At 32.4% G+C, this 21,645-nt stretch overlaps 1 protein-coding gene across 1 annotated transcript in view; it reads left to right on the top strand.

The window, feature by feature from the left end:
- The first annotated feature begins 870 nt into the window (after positions 1-870).
- LOC108917009 (transcription factor EC) overlaps positions 871-21,645 on the top strand; it is an 82,883-nt gene continuing 62,108 nt past the window's right edge. The window contains exons 1-2 of the mRNA XM_018723421.1: positions 871-1,177; positions 8,536-9,067. Coding sequence (XP_018578937.1) covers positions 1,020-1,177; positions 8,536-9,067 — 690 coding nt within the window. The 5' untranslated portion in view covers positions 871-1,019. The remainder of the gene's footprint in view (positions 1,178-8,535; positions 9,068-21,645) is intronic.

Genomic DNA, 21,645 nt, shown 5'->3' with positions numbered 1-21,645 from the left:
TTAAATTACTCTTCCAAAAAAAATTACAGGTCACGTGGGTTGTAATCATTTATGAAGGTTCTGCATTTGGGAGTAAAGCACTTATTTCATTTCTAAATCTGCAACAATCGTTGTTTGGAGACTAACAACTTTACATTTAAAGGTAACATTCAACAGCGCCATCTACATTTTGAACATGCAAGTCGAGTAGCTCGTAGAAAAAAATAAATTGGATTCGTAAAATTATGCGCCTACACTGTTTTAGAAACACCTTCATAGAAAAAAATGCAGAGCAGTAAGTTAAAAGACAACAGGTGCCTTTGTTTAAATCTCCGTATTTTAAGTACTTACAACTTATTGTTCGGACTTCTAAATATACATACAAATATATTTTTCTACGTTATTGCGTACCTCCAGCAAAACGTAACGCAATAATTATAGACTAGTTTATTTTCGTCTTTGAAAAATTATCGCAAACAAAATCAATGCACGCCTTTGCAGACCCAGGGAAAATTAAATGGAAATTTAACACAAGTTTTCGTATTCTTGCGCAATATAAGTAGAACTATTTTTATTTAAATGTAATAGAAAGGCGTTTGTTAGATTTCGTCGGTTTTGTAAATATTACTTACTTTATAAGCGTATCTGGGGAGATTTCACAGCAAATTTTATAAAATATGTAAATGTATACCAATTGTTAAATATGTAAGGCCGGAGTAGCCTCAGCGTGGTTTCGGTGGAAGCTAGAAGAGCGATTAAATGATCTCGCATCGACTGAAAGTCGACTATATTACAACATGTCGTTCGTATTTCCCACCAGATTAAACTTAAGTGTTAAAGTAAGCACGAGCAGCGCACCAAACCGACTTTGTCCGTGACATTGTTGTTAGCTTGGCAAAAAATCAGTTGCGTTCGAATCGAACTACTGGCTGCCTAAAGGGGGCCGCGTGAGTGCTGGGCTCAGCCCCCTCTGATCGTAAATATGGCAACAGGAGCGTATAAATTTTTTGTAAACAGATCTGTGAATTTATTGTGATAAAATGGCTGAGTCAGGTATAGACATAGGATACGATTTGTCGGCCCTCCTCTCTGAGGACTTCGATATCGAGAGTGCTATAGATTTTGACGATTTGCTGGGGACCCCGAAAAACCAAGAATTTTACGAACTGACATCAAAGACTATGCCCGTGTCCGAAAGGTGAGCATTTTATTAAAGCCAGTCCGGCTCGATTATTGTGCAGCTATTCGATGTCACTATTTTCAAACGGATTTGGCGGGACTGACAAAAACGCAATGTTCACCAACCTAATGAACATAAACCCTCTACCCCACACGTCAAATTTAAAAACCCAACAATAAGTACACTACATGACTCATGCTAACTTGTAAACAATCCTCACTACACATTATCTACTGTTTACTTATTTAAACTATAATTCTCATATTTTAAACGTTATTTGGTACTAATCATTATCATTATTTCGAATACACCAAAATCCACGCCGTACAAGATTTTTATTTTAATGTCGCTATTATTAGCTTCCAAGTTCAATTCTAATAAATTTATCTGATATATTGCCAAGAGCAACATACTCTTTAAGCGATTTCATGAGGAAATACCTTTCTTTATACGAATCTATTAACCTAATCCTGACACTGAAAAAAAGATGTATTTAATATTTGTATAATATTTACACTATGTATTTCAAATAATTGTGATATATCTTTCATAATTAAAACGTCTCTTTCTTGTACCAGTTCCTGTGACAATTTTTATCGTTTTGAGATGGTTTTTTGAAAAAAAAAAAAAAAAAATTGAAAACCGCACCTCGACATCTTGATGTATTTAAGAGGTACAGGATGTTTTTTATTTCTGATCGTGTTTTATCATGACGATAAACTTTTTCTTGTGTGCAATTTTTTTATTTTCGCACAGTTAAACATTCTGTGTTTTATATAGAATCCATAGGGGTACGTACACATATTAGGTCTTTTTTTGATTTTTTAATTATTCCTAAAACTTCATTTTTAATAACGTATTATATTACTATATCTAAGCAAATTATTTTTACAAAGACGACGAAATCGAGACATAGTTATCACTGTTAAATTATTATTATAATGTGTTACAAGAAACCACAAAAATATTTGATAAAATTTTGATTTTTGCCATTTTACTTTCCCTTATTTTTGAAACACTTGGTAGGACATTTCTTAATTCTTAGGAAAACAACTGACTGTTGCATTTTGAAGATACAAACCTAACATATTTAAATATGACATTTTTTCAGAATTACATTGATAATAAAGGTATAGTAGGTCTATATCTGTTAATATGGGGGAAATGACTAAAAGAGTATGCTATAAACATAATCTGTATACAAAGTCTTGGTTGCCTAGCAACTAAAAATATCTCTCTCTTTCTAACACGTCAGACTCTTTTGACCTGATCTTTCTTACTATTAGAGATGGACCTGTCAAGCCTTATATCTCTCTAATTCTGTCCAAAAACACAATGATATAACCCCAAGATTGACTTGTAGCTTCGCAGCGTAACAATCAATTATTTTTTTTGAAACTGAAAGAAAATTTCGTAAAAATAATTTTTTATGGCAAAAATATGAGGAAGAAGTTGAAAAAAAAAGTTATGTACTGATATCTTCCGAACAAATTAAGATGTGCACAAATTAAGATGTGCACAATGTATGGCTAAAATGGCGCTCAACGTGAAAAAATTGAGTCTCGGATTAAATCAGTGGTGTAGATATGAGGTGTGCTGGCACACCACTGGAAAAAAAACTTTGTTATTTTTGAAATGCAGTTTGTATATTGTCTGCAGTTATTAATTTGTAGCATAGTTTTTCTCTCTATTGGGCGTTTTGTCACGGACGAAAAAAAAAGTTATTAAATAAATTCTCGCGTCAAAAAAATGAATCAAGAGTTATTTTTATTGAACTATTTTTGAATGATAAAAAATCTAACACCTAAAAAGCAGACGAATAATAAATGCGTTATTTTTAGTTAGACAGAAATAGTTTAATAAAAATAACTGTTGACTAGTCCTTTCGATGTAAGAGTATCATTAACTTTTCTATTTTGTTTCATTAACCTTAACTTTTATATTTTTTTAAAGGCGGCAAAATAACTAACTGAGTAAAAAAATTGTATTTTGAACGAAAATATATGTTAAAATTAATTTAGAGTTTACGGGTGTTATACAGGGTGTAAGAAGTTTGACTGCCATTACTTCAGCATGAGTAGAGTAATCATAAATGAACAAAAAAGTTGTATATTACAGGGGCGTAAGATAAGGATAAGGAACAGTTTTCAAAATACAGCTAGTATTAATATTGGGGAGTTTCATCACAACGTGGCAACAGCGCTTAACTTAATGTTACACAGCTGATGCACACCACGCGTGCACGCGGCAGACTTGTCCTGGAATAACTAAAATATAAACAACTATTATTGTGAAACATTTAGTAAATTTCAAGACAATTGTTTTCCAGTTTTTTAAATAAATAAAATAAAATTTATCGATTATGAATTTGAAAAATATGTAATTATAGTACCCAAACCATACGTATTAAAAATAATTTAGGTACTTACTAAAAAGCAAAATTCAGTAATTTTTAAATGCACAAGTACAAAACAAACTACAACATATCCTTAAAATATCCACCACTTTCGAAACTAATTTCCGCGCACTCGCTGGAAAACACTTCTAGAAAAGGAAATAGTGGTACGCAAAAAACACTGAGACACGGTCCAATTCCAGATACCAATTGAATTGCGTATTGCTGGACGTGTTATCCGCCGCGCCGTTGTCACATTGCTCGATATGAATTTTATCGAATTTTAAATTTATTACAACGCTAATTATTTTTTAGAATTAAGCATAAAGAAGTTAAAAAAAGTGATAAACATTGTATTTTATGGTATTCTATGCTCGCAGTTATGTCAATATTCCTTAATTAATCGAACTTTTGTACATCAAGTTGGAGATTTTGATAATTTTTTACTCGGAAATGGTTGAGTTTATTTATTTATTTTAATGTATTCTCTCGCCTGTTAAAATTAAGGTAGTCAAACTTCTAACACCCTGTATAAGTTCCTGCTTTTGAAATACAGTGTTAAAAGTATCTCGAGACATAATTTGTTCATGATGTACGCCATTTTTTCAAGTATTACGTACTTGATGTAGTGTTACATCCTGTATACAAAATTATACGTATGCTCTTTTAAGCAAAATGAACGAATATATTTAACAATACAAGACAAGAAAAAATGCGTTGCTCACAATTTCTGGTTATTAAAAATAAAAATTTCTCATGTCACTCAAAAAAGCACACATTAGTAACACTTGAATGTAGGAGGCCGCGTAATTGGCTTTGCAAATGAATTTTGAAACGGTTTTTCTTAAAAATAGCGTAAGAAATTTGATGAGCCCGTATTTGTTTTTGATAACGTAAAAATGTTCCGCGTTAGTGCGGGAGCTAAGGCGAAAAAATGGCATGTTTTCGAATTTTGAAATTCTTGAAGCTTCGCGTCTGTTATTTTTGCTTTGGAATGCATTGGAAAGGGAATATGCTATCAAGGATATGAAATTCCGCAAAACTTTTATACTTCGAAGGCAAGTTTTGGGCGCCTCGAATATTTCATCGATCATTTCAAATAATAAATTTGGCATGAAAGGAGTCTAGAGTAGTGTAAATATTATCAACAAAAATAAATTATCATTGATTTTCTAATCTTAAGTACGTTCTTTTTTTAAATTCGCGATAGCGTTTAGACTTATTTTTGAAACATGGGAAATATATCATAAGTCTGCTTCCGCTTGTGTTAATATTGTTCAGTAATCAATGAAAATACTTGTTGTTAATAAAATATTAGCTTGTGACGTAGAAATATAATTTACATTATTATGTAAATGTTATTATTCATAAAATCTGTTATATATTATGCATTTTTCATGCTATGTTTTTATGTTGTGTGAGTGTAAATGTAGGATAGTATTAGAGTAGCGAATTTAAAAAATAATCCCAAATGGTCGTGTAGATTTAGTACAATATGGCTGCTTTAGTTCTATATTTACTCGTCAAAAACATTATTTTAATGGTACTAATCAAGGCGATAATTCCAAATATTTCGAGTACAAGTTTTAAAAATATTTAGAGCCACAAGAAGCATATTAATGGAAAAACTGTTTGATTTTTACTTAACAGCTTCAAGGCTGAATAAATTACAGTACTCTATTCGAAAGTATTCTCTTGCTGGCTGCTGGCGTGATTTCTCTTTATTAAGGTCAAATCCTTGACCACATGTTTTGTTGCCACTGATTATCGCTGTGCCACTGGTTGGAATAATAAAACTCGTTGCTTAATAAATACGTTTGAAATATTTAGGTCCCAACCGTTTCAAGCGTTTAAATAATGTTACAGAATATGTCATATTTTCAGTTTTAAACATATATAAATCCCTTAAAATTAATAAATATTTAAAAAAATGCGTTTTATATATACGTGTATATATATTACTGATATCTTCCGANNATATATATATATATACTGTTACTAGGTGTAGGTACACAAAAACGAAATCAGCGTTTTCAAAACGTTAACATATTGCGACTTATTTATTACCATACGTCCTTGTAATGTTTACACAAAATCTTTATCTCGTTAGCCTGACATTTACAGTGAGATAAAAACAAGTTTAGTGACTGCTGGATACATTGTTCTAAGAGCAGCGGCTTAGAAAGATAGAGTCACCCTGTATACTTTTTTATGTATTTGGAGAGAATGTTATCTCCCGGATACGTTGATGTATAGGGTTTGATGGACCTTTCGCTTATAATGGTAGATGATGCAAGATTTCGTAGCATAGGAACAGACTAGTAATCTTTTCTAGCAGAGTTGCGTTCTTTTGGCTACATCTTCCCTACTATAACACACAGATTGTACCGTATATCAGTTTATCGTTTAACTTTCAAGTACGTAAGTTTATACAGAAAAAATCGTATCAATTTTTTTAATCTTATCAAATGAAATCAATGTTCTTCCCCCACAAATGGTTCCTAATTGATGATATTGCTAAGAAACATTCTATTATCACCCTTAATAAACAAAAGGGGATATTTTTGCTTGGACATTTGGACGTGCTATATCTCAAGAAAGCTTTTTGCGGAATTCAACGTCTATCAGTAAAAATTCAAAAATCCTGACCGTCAGTAGCGAGTCATGGATATAAGAGATGGAATTTCTAATTAGAAATTAGTTGTACATAATTATGGAAACGTTGACTATATTTAGTTAGATAAATGCGAATTTGTTTAAAATCGCTCCCATCTAATTTTTCCCATTCCCATTTCCCATTCTTTATTTCCCTTTAGGCTTTTCACAATTTTCCAAATGATTTTCATTGGAACTCCTTTTAATTTGGTCGTTTCTTCAATACGGTCCATTTTACCGAATTTTCCACGCTCATTTGCTATATCTCTCATTAACTAGTAACAAATTGATATCTTATCTGTCATTTAACTAAGACAATTGTCTACTGCCGTTCAAGATATGTCTCCTAGATAAATTGTGGTGTAAAATCTTGTTCTACCTTCAAATTAATTACGTTTGGTAGCTAAACTTCCTTTGTCAACATTCCCAATGTTACTCCTCCAAAGTTTTAAAATTACTGCTGAATATTCGTCGAGTTTTGATATTCCGTGATGTGCTTTTGATTTGAAAAATTGAAGAAATATTGCACACAGCGTTTGCCTTTGTCCAAGTTTGGTTGATCTGGGGTAAGTAGCAGTAATGACGAGTGAAGTTATTGACAAGAAACATGATATGAAGATTATCAAAGAATCTTTAGAAAAACAAAGACGTTTCAGCTTATTGGCCATCGTTTCAATGATACTTGGTCTTATACCTTCCAAAACAATTGGTGGGAAAATATACCCTATATTACCATTTCTTGACTTTAAGGTACTCAATAATGCCAAATCTAATGATACATGCAGTAAAAGATTTGTTATTGAGTTTTTTTTGTTATTGCTGGTGTTACACAACTACTACTCCTACTAACTACAATGTGAAGTCAGTTTTACAACAAGCGGCAGTGAACAATTCAGTTTTATTAAATTCGTGTTTATTTTTTCGTCGATTTAGATGTAGAAGGGATTCATGCAAATACCATAGAGTAAAAATGGAATGAAGTATTTATCTGTACGCCTCTGGAATTTAGTCGACTGTAAACCTAACCTAGCGCAATGTCAATCAGCATATACAAAAAGAATTTAACGAGGTAATAAATAACCAGACCAACGAAGGGAATGCCAGGAAAATCGATTTTGAAACATTCAAAATTGGTTAATCAGAAACATACCCAAATGTTTTACCTGTTAAAAAGATTTCTTTTTTCTAATAAACTATTAGAGAAATTTTTCTGTATAAGAGTCACAAAAGAAATACCACCTAAAAATCACATTAGCGGTGGAAAGATCAAGTATTCGTTGGAAAATAATTGAATGTTCGTTGTTTAAAGTGTATAAATGTCATTAAGAATAAATAAAACTCAATAATTCTTTAATACAGTTAAAACAAAAGGTGATGATAATATGATAACAATAACTAAACTTAAAATACTACATATATATTACAATCTATTCTCTATATGATCTCCTCTCATTTCAAGACACATATCCAATCTTCGCCTGATTTCTTTGTGGTCTGCGTTTATTAACATTTCGCCGTTTAACTCATTACGAGCGTTTGTAATTTTTTCTTTCAAATGATTAATATCTCGCGAAGGTGTTTTGTAAACCTTATTTTTTAAAACCCCCCATAAAAAAATCGAGGGGTGTTAGATTTGGTGACTTACCGGGCCACTGAATAGGTCCATTAAGCCCAACCCATTTTTCTGGGAAAGTGTTATCTAATTGCTGCATAGATTTATTTCTCTTTAGCTGCAAAGGCACATTCTCCAGAAGTGCAGGAAGTTGTTCTTGTAGGAAATTTAGGTAACTCACGCAGTTCAATGTATGTTCATAAAAATAAGGCACAATTAAATGCCCACTGATGATGCCGCACCATACATTTACTCCAAAATGACCTTGGTTTTGGACTGGATTTACAATGTGGGGATTTTCAATGGACCATAGTGTTCGTTGCACCTGTTTGGCAAACCATTACTGACAAGCCCTAAAAACCTAACTGTACCAAATTACAATGTTTTTTATTTGATTTTAAAGAACCGTCTTTGACGCCCCATATCTCAAAAACAAAAAAAAGGTAAGCCCATGGTCCGTATCTTACTTTTTATGTTCCATCAATCTCTCAAATTGTGGCACCTTTATCAAAAACATCTTGTACAGCCATCAAAATTTAGCTCTCTGGGCGGTTTCAAATAAACTAACATGTATAACGGTTACAAAATTGATATATACAGGGTGTTCGTTTTTCGGGCCGCACCATGGGGATCTCGGTCGGACCTATTAGACCTAGACCTCCATGACGTGGTTCGAAAAACAGCCGCCTTGTATAAACCATGCACGTTTTTCAGCACGCCGAATTTGAAGACTACGAATCCCTTATCTCGGACTCAACTGAAGCTTCAACTGATGAGGGACCAAGCCATACTGCAACAACAACGACAAGCCCAAGACAGAATAGAGAGACCCCCACAGCCGCAGAAAGAGCTACCTCCGCACAATTCAAAGCCTATACCACCCCCCGTGAAGGTTCCGCTTCATAGTCTGACGAGCGTCCCGCTGCAAGTTCTCCAAGTTCAAACGAAGTTAGAGAACCCTACTAGGTACCATGTAATGGAGAAGCAAAAGAGTCAAGTGAAACAGTATCTTAGTGAGTCCTTCCAAGCTTCCAGTAATAATTTAATGTTAGTAAACGAGAGAACTAATCACAATCAGACCCATAGTGCGCCGACCAGTACCGTTATACCGAATACAGTGCCGAGTGTTGTAAATAATAATGTATCGCAATCGCAACCGTACTATACTCAAGGGAATGTATCACCAAATTATGACATCCCCGTTTTGTCGCCTGCCCTAAGTTCTGGAGCTACCAGTACGTCCGAGGTGAGTGCTCTGTGTTGCTAGTATTTTTCATTCGCAGGTCGCCAACTGATCGTCCCGAAATCGTTCATACCAACATATTATCGAATCATATGCAGCATCCACATCAGCTAGAGCGGTTTGAAATTGTAAAACTATTCGAGTACAATTCAGAACTGATGTTATTTATATTCACCAGAGCTCCCGGTTTCGAAATTCTCAAAAACTGTTTAAATTAATTTAATTCGATATCTCGGTAACTAGAATAGCTAGAGTGACGCGGTTTGCACGAAATGGTAGAACTATTCGAGCACAATACAGAACTACTACTATATTGACCAAAACTCCCTGTTTAGAAATGTTCAAAAACAGCTAAAATTAATTAAATTCGATATCTTCGCAACTACAACGGTTAGAGCAACGCGGTTTGCACGAAATTGTAGAACTATTCGAGCACAATGCAGAACTACTGTTATATTGACCAAAACTCTATATTTGGAATGTTCAAAAACAGCTTAAATTAATAAATTCGATATCTTCGCAACTACAACGGTTAGAGCAACGCGGTTTGCATGAAATGGTAGAACTATTCGAGCACAATACAGAACTACTACTATATTGACCAAAACTCTATATTTAGAATGTTCAAAAATAGCTTAAATTAATTAAATTCGATATCTTCGCAACTACAACGGTTAGAGCAACGCGGTTTGCACGAAATGGTAAAACTATTCGAGCACAATGCAGAACTACTACTATATTGACCAAAACTCCCTGTTTAGAAATGTTCAAAAACAGCTTAAATTATTTAAATTCGATATCTCCGCATTTACAGCAGCTAGAACGGCGCGGTTTGCATGAAATTGTAGAACTATTCGAGCACAATGCAGAAATGCTGTTATATTTAACAGAACTCCCCATTTCGAAATTTTGAAAAATGCTTAAATTAATTAAATTCGATATCTTCGCAATTACAACGGTTAGAGCAACGCGGTTTGCATGAAATGGTAGAACTATTCGAGCACAATGTAGAACTACTGCTATATTGACCAAAATTCTATATTTAGAAATGTTCAAAAACAGCTTAAATTAATTAAATTCGATATCTTCGCAACTACAACGGTTAGAGCAACGCGGTTTGCACGAAATGGTAGAACTATTCGAACACAATGCAGAACTGATGTTATATTCACCATAGCACCCTATTTCGAAGTTCTCAAAAACTGCTTAAATTAATTTAATTCTATATCTCGTCAACTAGAATGATTAGAGTGACGCGGTTTACACGAAATGGTAGAAATATTCGAGCACAATACAGTGCTAACTACTACTATATTGACCAAAACTCTATATTTAGAATGTTCAAAAACAGCTTAAATTAATTAAATTCGATATTTCGGCAACTAGAATGGTTAGAGTGAGGCGGTTTGTACGAAATGGTAGAACTATTCGAATACAATGCAGAACTACTACTACTCGTATATTGACCAAAACTCCCTTTTTAGAAATGTTCAAAATCAACTTAAATTAATTAAATTCGATATCTCCGCATTTACAGCAGCTAGATCGGCGCGGTTTGCATGAAATTGTAGAACTATTCGAGCACAATGCAGAACTACTGTTATATTCAACAGAACTCCCCATTTCGAAATTTTGAAAAATGCTTAAGTTAATTTAATTCGATATCTTGGCAACTAGAATGGCTAGAGTGACGCGGTTTGCACGAAATGGTAGAACTATTCGAGCATAATGCAGAACTGCTGTTATATTCAACAGAACTCCCCGTTTCGAAATTTAAAAAAACTGCTTAATTTAATTTAATTCGATATCAGATGTCAAAATACGAACAGCAACACGGACAACAACAAGGTTGTTTACTGTATACTCATGGTAATGTGGAAATGAGTTTCATCAAAGCACGTTGCAAAATGGCGGCTTTACCACAAAAAATTTGAGGTCGTAAAATTGTAATTTGAAGAGGGCACTTCAAAATTTATGTAAATTCCAAGTTTCAAAAATTCTGTAACGCTTTTTGTCTAAAACAGCTTACCTCCTAGACTATTTCTGTAGTGGTATACTTGAAAACTTTTCAAACTGCTAGTAATGGTTCAACCCACTTATTTAAGATCTTAAAATATAGACTAATGATATTTCACAAATAATTAGGACGTTCCTAGAATGATTCTTTAATCAATAAGTTCTTGCTCAGAGGTGGGCAAATTTCAACGTTTTTGAGGGATTCCTCGTATTTCCAAGAGACAGACAAATACAGGGTGTCCCATTTAAAACAATTCCTCCGTAGCTGTGGTAGTATTTATGAATAATACAAAACAATTTCAGTTGCACCAGATCGGTTTCTTCACATTTTAAAATTAATTTCAATTATACAGGGTGTCTAATTTCGTCTGGGCGTTACCTAACTTTGTTTTTCAGATGGAACAACTTGTGTACTATTGCATTTTTGAGTTTTCCGGTGAATTTAAAGGATACTTTTAAGGTGGACTTTTATGAGCATATATTGGGCCTAAAACATACTTAGCTGTTATTTAACGTTTTTTGTGAACAAAATTGGTCTTTGAAGCATCAAATATGTCCAAAATGAAATAAAATTACAAAATGAGGTTTTCATTTTTTGTGCAAGTATGAAAAAGTTTTTAATTAGGGATAATTTCATTATTTTAAATAAGACCCTACATGAAATTTGCTACAGACAAATGTAAAATTGAATTCGTTTTCGATTTTGTTAGATCAGCAAAACTAGCTAGACTATTAAGGCGCCCCATCCAAACTTTTATGTGGAAAATGTTGATTTAAAACATTTTTATTATTTTGGATTGAAAACAGTGCGATCAATCATCAATTTTTTAAGTTGGAAATATATGAAAAAGATCGAATCATAAAATTATAAGAAATATGTCCTAATAGATCTTAATAAAATCAAAAGATAATTAAATTTTTCATTTGTCTGTGTCAAATTTAACATAGCTTTCTATTTTAGGGATTCTATAAGATAGATTTTTTCATGCTTGAACGATCTTGAACAGTGAAAAAATTTATTTGGTTCAAGTTTTTTTGTATTATTGATAGAGCTAAAGTCCGTTTTAAATGGGACACCCTGTATAGTTGCGTCTCGGGCTCAATTTTCAAGAAAAATTAAACGGCGGTAAAAACCGCGTACCGATACTTTTTTTGCGTTTTTTGTGATGTTAAATAACCTTTTGTTTGTGGAAATTCTTTGTTTTTTTTCTATTTCGATTCTGATTAAAACAACGCATTATTTTTTTTTCAATCACTACAAAAATGAAACAATTCTATCCTGCAGTCAACTATACCATACTATTCCTGAATTAAAATATTGTAAGAGTTTTTACAGATTCTAATACATTGTTTTATATTTAAACATCAACAGGAATTAAATAAATATGTCTTATCTCAATAAACAACTTTTACTATGAATGAAATGTATTAATATCAAAAATTAATCCTAAATAACTAGCTAGCTAAGGATTTTGCATGTCTTGTTTTAATTATTATTCTGAAAATTGGTAGCTTTACCTTATGACAATAAATTGATTAAATCATTGTAACTTTTTAATAAGAACAATCATTATTAACCTCGTTCCTCAAACAAAACACAACAATATTCGTACAGATGTCGCTAAACAAAATAAGTTTTTGGTTTAGTACTGTTTCATTCATAATGTTCAGGAATTTTTATGTAAAAAAATGCCGAAATATGGCACGCTGTACACAAAAACTTAAGAATGTGATAAAACATATGCAGCCCTGTGAGAGGGCATTATGCAAGAACTTGAATAGGGGATACAAAACCACTCGTGAATTTTATGTTTCATATTAGGGCTAAGTATGCACGTCTAGCAGAATATCGATGCATTAATGGGACAGTTTTCTTCAACCACAAAAAATATGAAAATGCTTATTTCTTAAAATTATATATTTTTCTCGGTAAAGAAATTAGTTAATTGGCATTTTAATTTGATGTGAGTGAGGAAACCGTCATTACTAGATTGAGATATTTGTCACAAATTGTACGACTTTTCATTGACGAAACATACTTGTAAAATAAATGTATCGACCTACAATATCAATTAAACTCATTTCAAAGTCTTGATCACTAGAACATTAATTAGCATACTTATATTTATAAAAAAAATAATAATTTATATCAGTAAGTAATTATAAATATCTGGAATTTCTAATCATAATTTTATGCCTTATTTTTAATTTATTTACAAATACAATGTATGTTCAGAAAATAACGGAACTCTATTGTTAATTTTATACATTATTGGTCATTGTCTATAATAATCTAAAAAGTTTGGTTATTTTCTGGACAGACCTTGTAGATATTATTTTATTGTAATATATTAGCCTTGTTTGGAAATTTTCGTTTAATGACGTCATAATGCATATTTTAATATGTTGTTGGACTTAAACGAGGTCGAAAAGAAAAAAAGAAAAAATATTCAAACTACTATGGAGTTAATTATTATATTTGGACCTCAATTTTATGGTCTTTTAAAAGTAAAAAAAGTATTTCAAAGAAATACTAAATCAAACAAATGCGTTAGACATGTGTCCTGACCGTCGAGACAAACGCAATGCAATTTTATACACTCGGTACCTACCCAAAAATTAAACAGCCCGATGGCGCAACGTCTATTGGCAACCATTCAAGATTCTTAATTGATAAAGTGATGTTCTATCTTAAAACATCATAAAACTTAACGATAAACGAAGAGCTTCATAACCAGAATTATGCTTTATTTACCATTTGATTTAAGCATTACCTTGTGGAAGCAGTATTTTAGAAATTAACACCAAGAAAATAGATTTTCGTTTGTACAAGTCTCGTAAACGGTGTTGATGTGGAGATTGGCAAATCTTCAACAAACCTATTTATCTTTATTTATTTAAAATTTCGGTTCAGCTACCAATATTATTAATAATACACGGTTATATAAAGGATATGTTAAATTGTATCCTCAGTACTTCGAAAAATGTTTTCGCAAAATTATTCCGTTATAAAAACAACACATGGCATAAAAAAATTACCTAACTTATTGTAGACTCGTTGAAAAATGGCTTGTTTTGATATTTTTCGAGATATAATTTCAAGACACAAAATGTGTCTGCCAAAAATTGGGGTGTGTGGGAAATTTTGGACGATTGGTTCTTTGAACTTAATAACAAAATAACAAATATTCCGGTGATATTTTTCAGCTTTGATTGATTTATTTCACCCTCATATTTTTAAATGTAATTTTTGTTAAATTTAATTATATTCAGGGTGTCTGGAAACTATTACCAAACAATTTAGGACCTGATCCTGCTGAACCAAGCTGCTGTGGAAAATTTTCAAAAACTCAATGCTAACAAAACTAAACTAAAAATACTTTTTTTTCGATAAAAATTAACTATTTTGTGTGTAAATAAAAAAATAAATAAGGCAAATAAAAATATATAATAAAAAATACCTTAGAAATAAAAAAGAACAACTATGACAAAAAACATATAACTGACTAAAACTAGACATACTATTATTATAGTCTAGGCCTGGGCATTGCAGTATTTAGAAATGTTGTAAGAGCTTCATGTGCTCTTATATCACCAGAACCATAAAGATTATTATTAAAGTTATGACACATTACAAACATAGTACAAGAAAACATTTTGTTAGTACTTACCTATTTACGCCATTGTTATAAAATGCAACAGATTGTCTTGTACAGTGCGTGTTAATTATTTCACGAAAAATGCAGAAATTAAATCGATTTTATTTAAAGTGAAGGAATTTTTGTTGTTTTTCATCGTTTCTGCAATATCACACATTCCTGCAGATTATTTCGGCTTGTTCGCAATTTTTGTGAGTAAAAATTTATCGCACGTTGGCTCGCAAAAAAAATTCATTCGATTAAAATGTGTTGAGATAGGCCAAGCAGTCACTAGGTAGCTGTCTTGTGCCATGAGTGTGATTTAGAGTGTTTTCTGTATACGAGGGACTAACCAATTAAATTGAAGCAAAAACGAATAATCAGTATAATTAATAAAGATACTGTAAGCAAATATTGATCTAGACAACAACATATCGATCTCTATTACATGATATAAGTAAATCTCTTGTCTGGTTGTGAAAAACTTCAGCACAAGTTTGGACTTGTTCAACGTATGGTGTTGACAATAACTTTTCCGATATCACTAATTCTGCTAAGTTTCGTTACAATTTCGTAGACATTCCGCATAAATTAAGATTATGTCCACAAGTTAGTTATTATTGTCTCTGTGTGCCATTTTGGCAAAAATGCTTAACACTACACACAAAAAAAACTCAAAATGTTAAAACAGTAGCAGTAATGTATACAAGCTTACATTAACACCTGGATTAACACAATGCCACCAAAAACTATTAACGAAACGTCAAAAAGCCAATGACCTTTAGAAATGCCAACAAGCACTGATTTATTTCCTCTTTAAATCTTATTAACTTCAAATGTATATATTTTTGTTGTAAAACTCTTATTAGATCGATTTTTTGTGTAACGCATTATTTTGGCATCAGCCCCTTAAATTAAAACCCACCCTTCGGAAACACCTTGTATAGACATAGTCGACGATAAAATGTTTAGTCTACCTACTTGATTGTTATTGCCTACTTATTGAAATGTGTATCGTAGCTAGTAATTTACAGATCTTTATTGAGATACTGAATAAATAATGTTATGACAAGTGTGTTGATTGTTGAAGATTATTATTATTATTGATTATAACTTCATAATTAACTTGTTATAACATTATGTGACAAAATAATGTACAGTGTGTCTCAAACTCGATAGTATGAGCCTACTGTGAGGATACAAAAAAATTTAAATAAAATTTGGGACACCTGTTGTTAAATGAGATGAGCTAAGCTCCATTTTCAATCGAAAGTATTATCTTTGAAATTTGACAGAAACGACTAATGACGAGACGAGAAATTTTTCTGTATTACTTCCCGTTTAAAAGTTATAAGCAATATCGTCCTAAAGTGTCTCAAAAGAAGTAGGTACCACCTAAAAATCGCATTAGCGGTGGAAGGATCAAGTAGTCGTTGGAAAATAATTGAATGTTCATTGTTTAAAGTGCATAAATGTCACAAAATACTTGTCATGACTCAATACGAACGTCAAACGTATAAATTTTGCGCTTACAAAATGTTTTCTCATTCAGAAAAACTTGCTAATTTACTGCGAGTCACAAAAAGTTTCAAGAAGAGCTGTAGAGTTATATCGAGAAAGGTATCCAGAGCGGCTCATTCCTGATCATAGCACCTTTACAAGATTGCAGGCGACCTTGCGACGAAATGAAGATGCTTTTTCTGTTCGGAAAAATCAAATAATTGACCGAAGGGTAAGAAAGAATGTTAATACAGCTAGACTGTTACAATATTTCGAACAAAATCCACGAAATTCTATACGGCAGACTATCCGGGAATTGGAATTTAGATAAATCAGCCGTTCAACGAATTTTAAAGACCAATGGGTATCATGACTACAAAATTCACAATTTGAAGTATTTGCCTGAGCGTCACATAAAAAATAAGGTTTACAAAACACCTTCGCGAGATATTAATAATTTAAAATGGCGAAATGTTAATAAACGCAGCCCACAAAGAAGTCAGGCGAAGATTGGATATGTGTCTTGAAATGAGAAGGGGACATATAGAGAACAGATGAGAACAGATTGTAATATGTATGTAGTATGAAAGCGTTTGCCTCATTGTTTAAGTTTAGTTATTGTTATCATCACCTTTTGTTTTAACTGTATTAAAGAATTATCGAGTTCAATCCTTTTATTTATTCTTAATGACATTTATGCGCTTTAAACAACGAACATTCAATTATTTTCCAACGACTACTTGATTCTTCCACCGCTAATGTGATTTTTAGGTGGTATTTCTTTTGAGACTCTTTGGGACTAAATTGCTTATAACTTTTAAACGGTATGTAATACAGAAAAAATTCTGTAATAAAAGTTTATTAGAAAAAAGAGAGCTTTTTAACAGGAAAAATGTAATGTAAAATGTAAATACTGTTGAGTTTGAGACACCCTGTAGGTACATCACTCACATCTTCTTTGTGCAATTGACTTTTAAACACTTTCATTTCGAACTTGAAAATTATGAAGCGGGCGTAACTAAAGCGAGAAAATTTTAATTATTTAATGCTTCTTTTATAAATATTTTACTGAAATATTTCTTGATCTGCAGGTAACTAAAAATGTTCTTAAGTGATAATAATTAATAAACAATATCTTCCAGTTTGTTTAATGTAAAAACAGGTCTTATCCAAATGTTTATAACAGCACTATAGGTACATTATAATAGAGAGTGTTGTTTTTGTTAGATGTGCAACCCCTTAAACACATTTTCTTCAAAAGTTAATAATTAATTGTTTTTTAAATCGTGCATCTTGTTGCGAATATATATTCTTATTTATATTTTACGTAAACGTACTGGAAGAAGTCAAATTTTATAGACAAATTTTCAAGGTTGACCTAGAAATAATACGTATATCTGGTTGCATAAAATGGAATGATTTTGTCGCAGCGTTTTAGCCCCAGCGACTGAACGTGGTAAATACAATGTAAGAACGGTGCTAATTGTTATTTTATAGCATTTTGCTTTTTCTACATAATATGTTTCATTTACGAATATAAAGGGTGTTCTAAAATCCACGCCAAAGTAATGTTGATAGAAAACTCAGGTTTTTCATTAAAAATTGTAAATTTTTTATTGACTCCATAAAGTATACGTATAGTATGGCTTTGCTGGCACATACCACCCTTTTGTCGAGGCCTCACGAGAAAATTGTCTGGTGCAAGTCGTTGGTTCCACGGTCTTTTCATTTCCACGGATTTGGTGAACGAGATAAATGGAGGTCTAGGATGTAGCCTATTAGTACTGAAGCTGAAGGTCGGGTACAGAATTTTGAAGACGTTCTCCATAAATTTAAATCGTGTTCACAGTTTCCTTATTGTTATATCTATGTGCCATGATGGCATAGGTGGTTAAGGTTACTCACCAAAAATATGAGAAGCTTGTTAAAGCACTAACCATAAGCTTACACTAGCATCTAAATTAACACTGACTCACCAAAAGCTCAAACCAGAATTTAGAATAAAAAACGATTATCAAAGAACGACGATCGTTAGAAGTGACACATACTGGTTTATTTCCGGACGGTAGAAGGCATGCATTATTATTAATTATAAAACCGGCATCAGAAATCCATTACCTTCAAACGTAAATACCTTCGTTACTATAAAAGCGATTTTTTGAGAAACGCATTATTTTGCAATTTTTTTATAACATCTTAAAATTAAAGCCCCACTTTTGAAAACACACTGTAGTTGCTCAATTTTCGTTAAGATAGTTGAAGTTGATAATGTAACAGAAATATAAAAATAAACTGACTGTACGTGGACCTAAATAAAATCTCAATTGCTGACCTATAAAAAAAATCAATATTAAAATACAGAAAACACGTTAGGTACATTTATTACATGTATATCTTCAACGTCTTCACTTTAGCGTATCAAAGAAACCTTAGGTGCAACAAGATTTATTGGTGGATTAATAGCTTAGCTTTTATCTAAATTCAGAAGTTTTTGCACATCAATAAATGGAAAATGAATGATCTACACTTAGTTTACTTTTTACATATTTACTGATTATTCGTATAAAATAAACTGGGAAGGTTATCTTATTCAAGACTCTTTGAAACGACAGCGAAAACCGTTATTTAAAAATATATTCATAATTATATGGGTACGGTGTGTTTCCTTATATTTTGCATCTCACCTACAGCTATTACTTGTGGAGAAAGAAAACAAACGAACAAAACTTTGTATAAGATCAAACAAATGAACATGAATGTGCAAATGTGTTAAAATAATGTCACTTACGTCTTTTAATAGAACCCCTGTACAATTTTACGCAGGACACTTGCTTAAGACTTGATTCCACTGAGGCATCACTAGATACAGGAAACCTGATAGGTCATTATATACATCTTCAGGTCTACTATATTTTTTTAATATTAAATTCCTTTGCTGAGATTTGAAGAAGTAGTTTGTAGGAACTAGGAAGCCGGTCATCATTTTCTAAATAAAGGTTCTTGTAAATAGAGATTTTTAAATAATGAAATAAATTCAAAATTCACCCATTGTACTTTTCCAGTTTCAAGTTTCTAATACCATGGTTTTGATTTTAAATCATTAAAATAATTGTTAAATAATAATGGGCTCAAAATTGAACCCTGAGGCACAAGCAATGCACTAGATTATATCGGCTAATAATAAGTCATGTGGATATTCATTCGGTTTGTGAACAAATACGTCCACACTAGTTGTTTGCGGACAAACGTTTGTGTTATTTGTGTTCAAAACTTTAGTTTTATGCAAATGCATTTGTATAAATGCTATTAAATTTACAGGTTCTATACATGTTTTTGTATATTTGCCAGCGAAGATTAAAGATCAGAAACCAAACTAAATTTACAAAATTTTGTCTAATTGTTAAGTATAATTAAACATTTCTGTATTATGTAATAACGAATATGGTCATATTTGTTTTTAAAGCTAATAACGTACCTGTTCCCCTGGAGAGTTTGCAAAGCTAATAAAAGGGGGTTTGCTCGCTTTCTACATCCTAAACAAACACTACCTACCTAATAATACACAGCTGTTGAAGCATAAGGGTATATTAACACAATTATTATTATTACCTAAGTTACAATGTAGCTTGCGTATAATAATGAAACAAAACATACTTATTTTCAAATCTATCTTTCAGCGTGATCACGATTTCTGTGGATTTATTCGAGCAGTACAAACGAGCTAAAATAAATTTTAATTCAAAAATATTTAATATATAGGGTGTTTCGTAAGTAAGGAGTCACAGCGCGAGTAGATATTAGCCAATTTTTCGATTTTCGTCGCGTTTACCCTTATACGTTTTAATTATTATTTTTTGCAAAAGAGGAAGGAAATAAGACGTTCATGGATTTTCATCACATGACTTGTTCGAAGGGTCATTAAAAATGAAAAAATCGCGAGGTGCTATTAAATTAGAGGGTTGAAATTAAAGATAGGGGTGAAAATGCACTTTTGCAATTTTTTAAATATGGCTTATTTAAAAGAAAGATTTTATGCAAAAAATCGTTAATAAACAATTTTTAAAAAGCATCGAATAGAATTTTTTGCTTTTTTTCAAATTGTTTATTAACGAATTTTTGCATAAAATTTTCCTTTTAAATTTTTTAAATAAGCCATTTCGATGGGAAATTAAATTCTTAAATATTTTTTTCCTACGAACTACAGGTTCGGAAAGTACCGATGGTCCATCTGCCGTTACGTGAGAGCGATAAAGTAAGACGTAGAAATCCATGCGATAGAGAAGGATGGCTATAATGAAGGCGTCTCATAGTCACCGCCCGTTTCGCCCTTCCACAAATAAGATCCACTTCTTATTTGTGGAAGGGCGAAATGGGCGATGACTATTAAACGCCATCATTATAGCCATCTTTCTCTATCGCATGACTTACTTTATCGCTCTCACGTAACGGCAGATCGACCATCGGTACTTTTCGAACCTGTACATTATATTCTTAGCAAACTATGAATTTTTCAACATAGGGGAAGGCAAAAATCCGATATTTCTCATTAAACGTCACCCCAGCGACGCCCTCGTCCCCGCGACCCTCGTCCTGATTCGAGAGCGGGCAGCAGTACAAACAACATCAAAGCAGGGATAAACGTGTTACCAGGGCCACCTTTTTCGAGTCGGCGGAAAGAATGCCCAAAGAAATGCAAAACAATTTTATTAAATTTATCCGGCGATGAATAAATACAATTAGGCTTTGTGGAGCCGCCTCATTTACTACGAAGATTGGGAGACGGGAGGGGGAGGGCTCGTACGTGACCGGAATCAATTATTAATAAGGCAAGTGGAAGGGATGGGACTGCGACCGAGACAAATTAAAAATAAGTCACGACAAATTTGTTTTAAATTACCTGCGCTACGTTTTCGCCGGATTATTACAGCTTTATTGGCGNTTCTTGGTGGTGAAAATTCGAAATATTTGGAATTATTCAAATTTCGTGGCTGAAAACATACATAGGTATTGTATTTTTGAAACCGAGAGAGTTGCACGAAACTAAATTTGTACAGGACATATTTAATACGATGCGAAACATCGTCTTAATGTTAAAAATGTTGTCATCGCCGTTCTTGATGGTGAAAATTCGAAATATTTGGAATTATTCAAATTTCGTGGCTGAAAACATACATAGGTATTGTATTTTTGAAACCGAGAGAGTTGCACGAAACTAAATTTGTACAGGACATAGCTAATACAATGCGAAACATCGCCTTAATGTTAAAAAAGTTGTCACCGCCGTTCTTGGTGGTGAAAATTCGAAATATTTGGAATTACTCAATTTTCGTGGCTGAAAACATGCATAAGTATAGGCCATAGTGTAGTTACTTTTCGTAATATCATCACTCAAAAAATCTCGTGTATGAGATTAAATATCGTCTGGAA

The sequence above is a fragment of the Anoplophora glabripennis genome, unplaced genomic scaffold, assembly GCF_000390285.2.
Source record: "Anoplophora glabripennis isolate ALB-LARVAE unplaced genomic scaffold, Agla_2.0 scaffold2, whole genome shotgun sequence".
Lineage (NCBI taxonomy): Eukaryota > Metazoa > Arthropoda > Insecta > Coleoptera > Cerambycidae > Anoplophora > Anoplophora glabripennis.
Note: the sequence above shows the minus strand (reverse complement) of the source record. Positions and strands in the feature narration are given on the sequence as shown.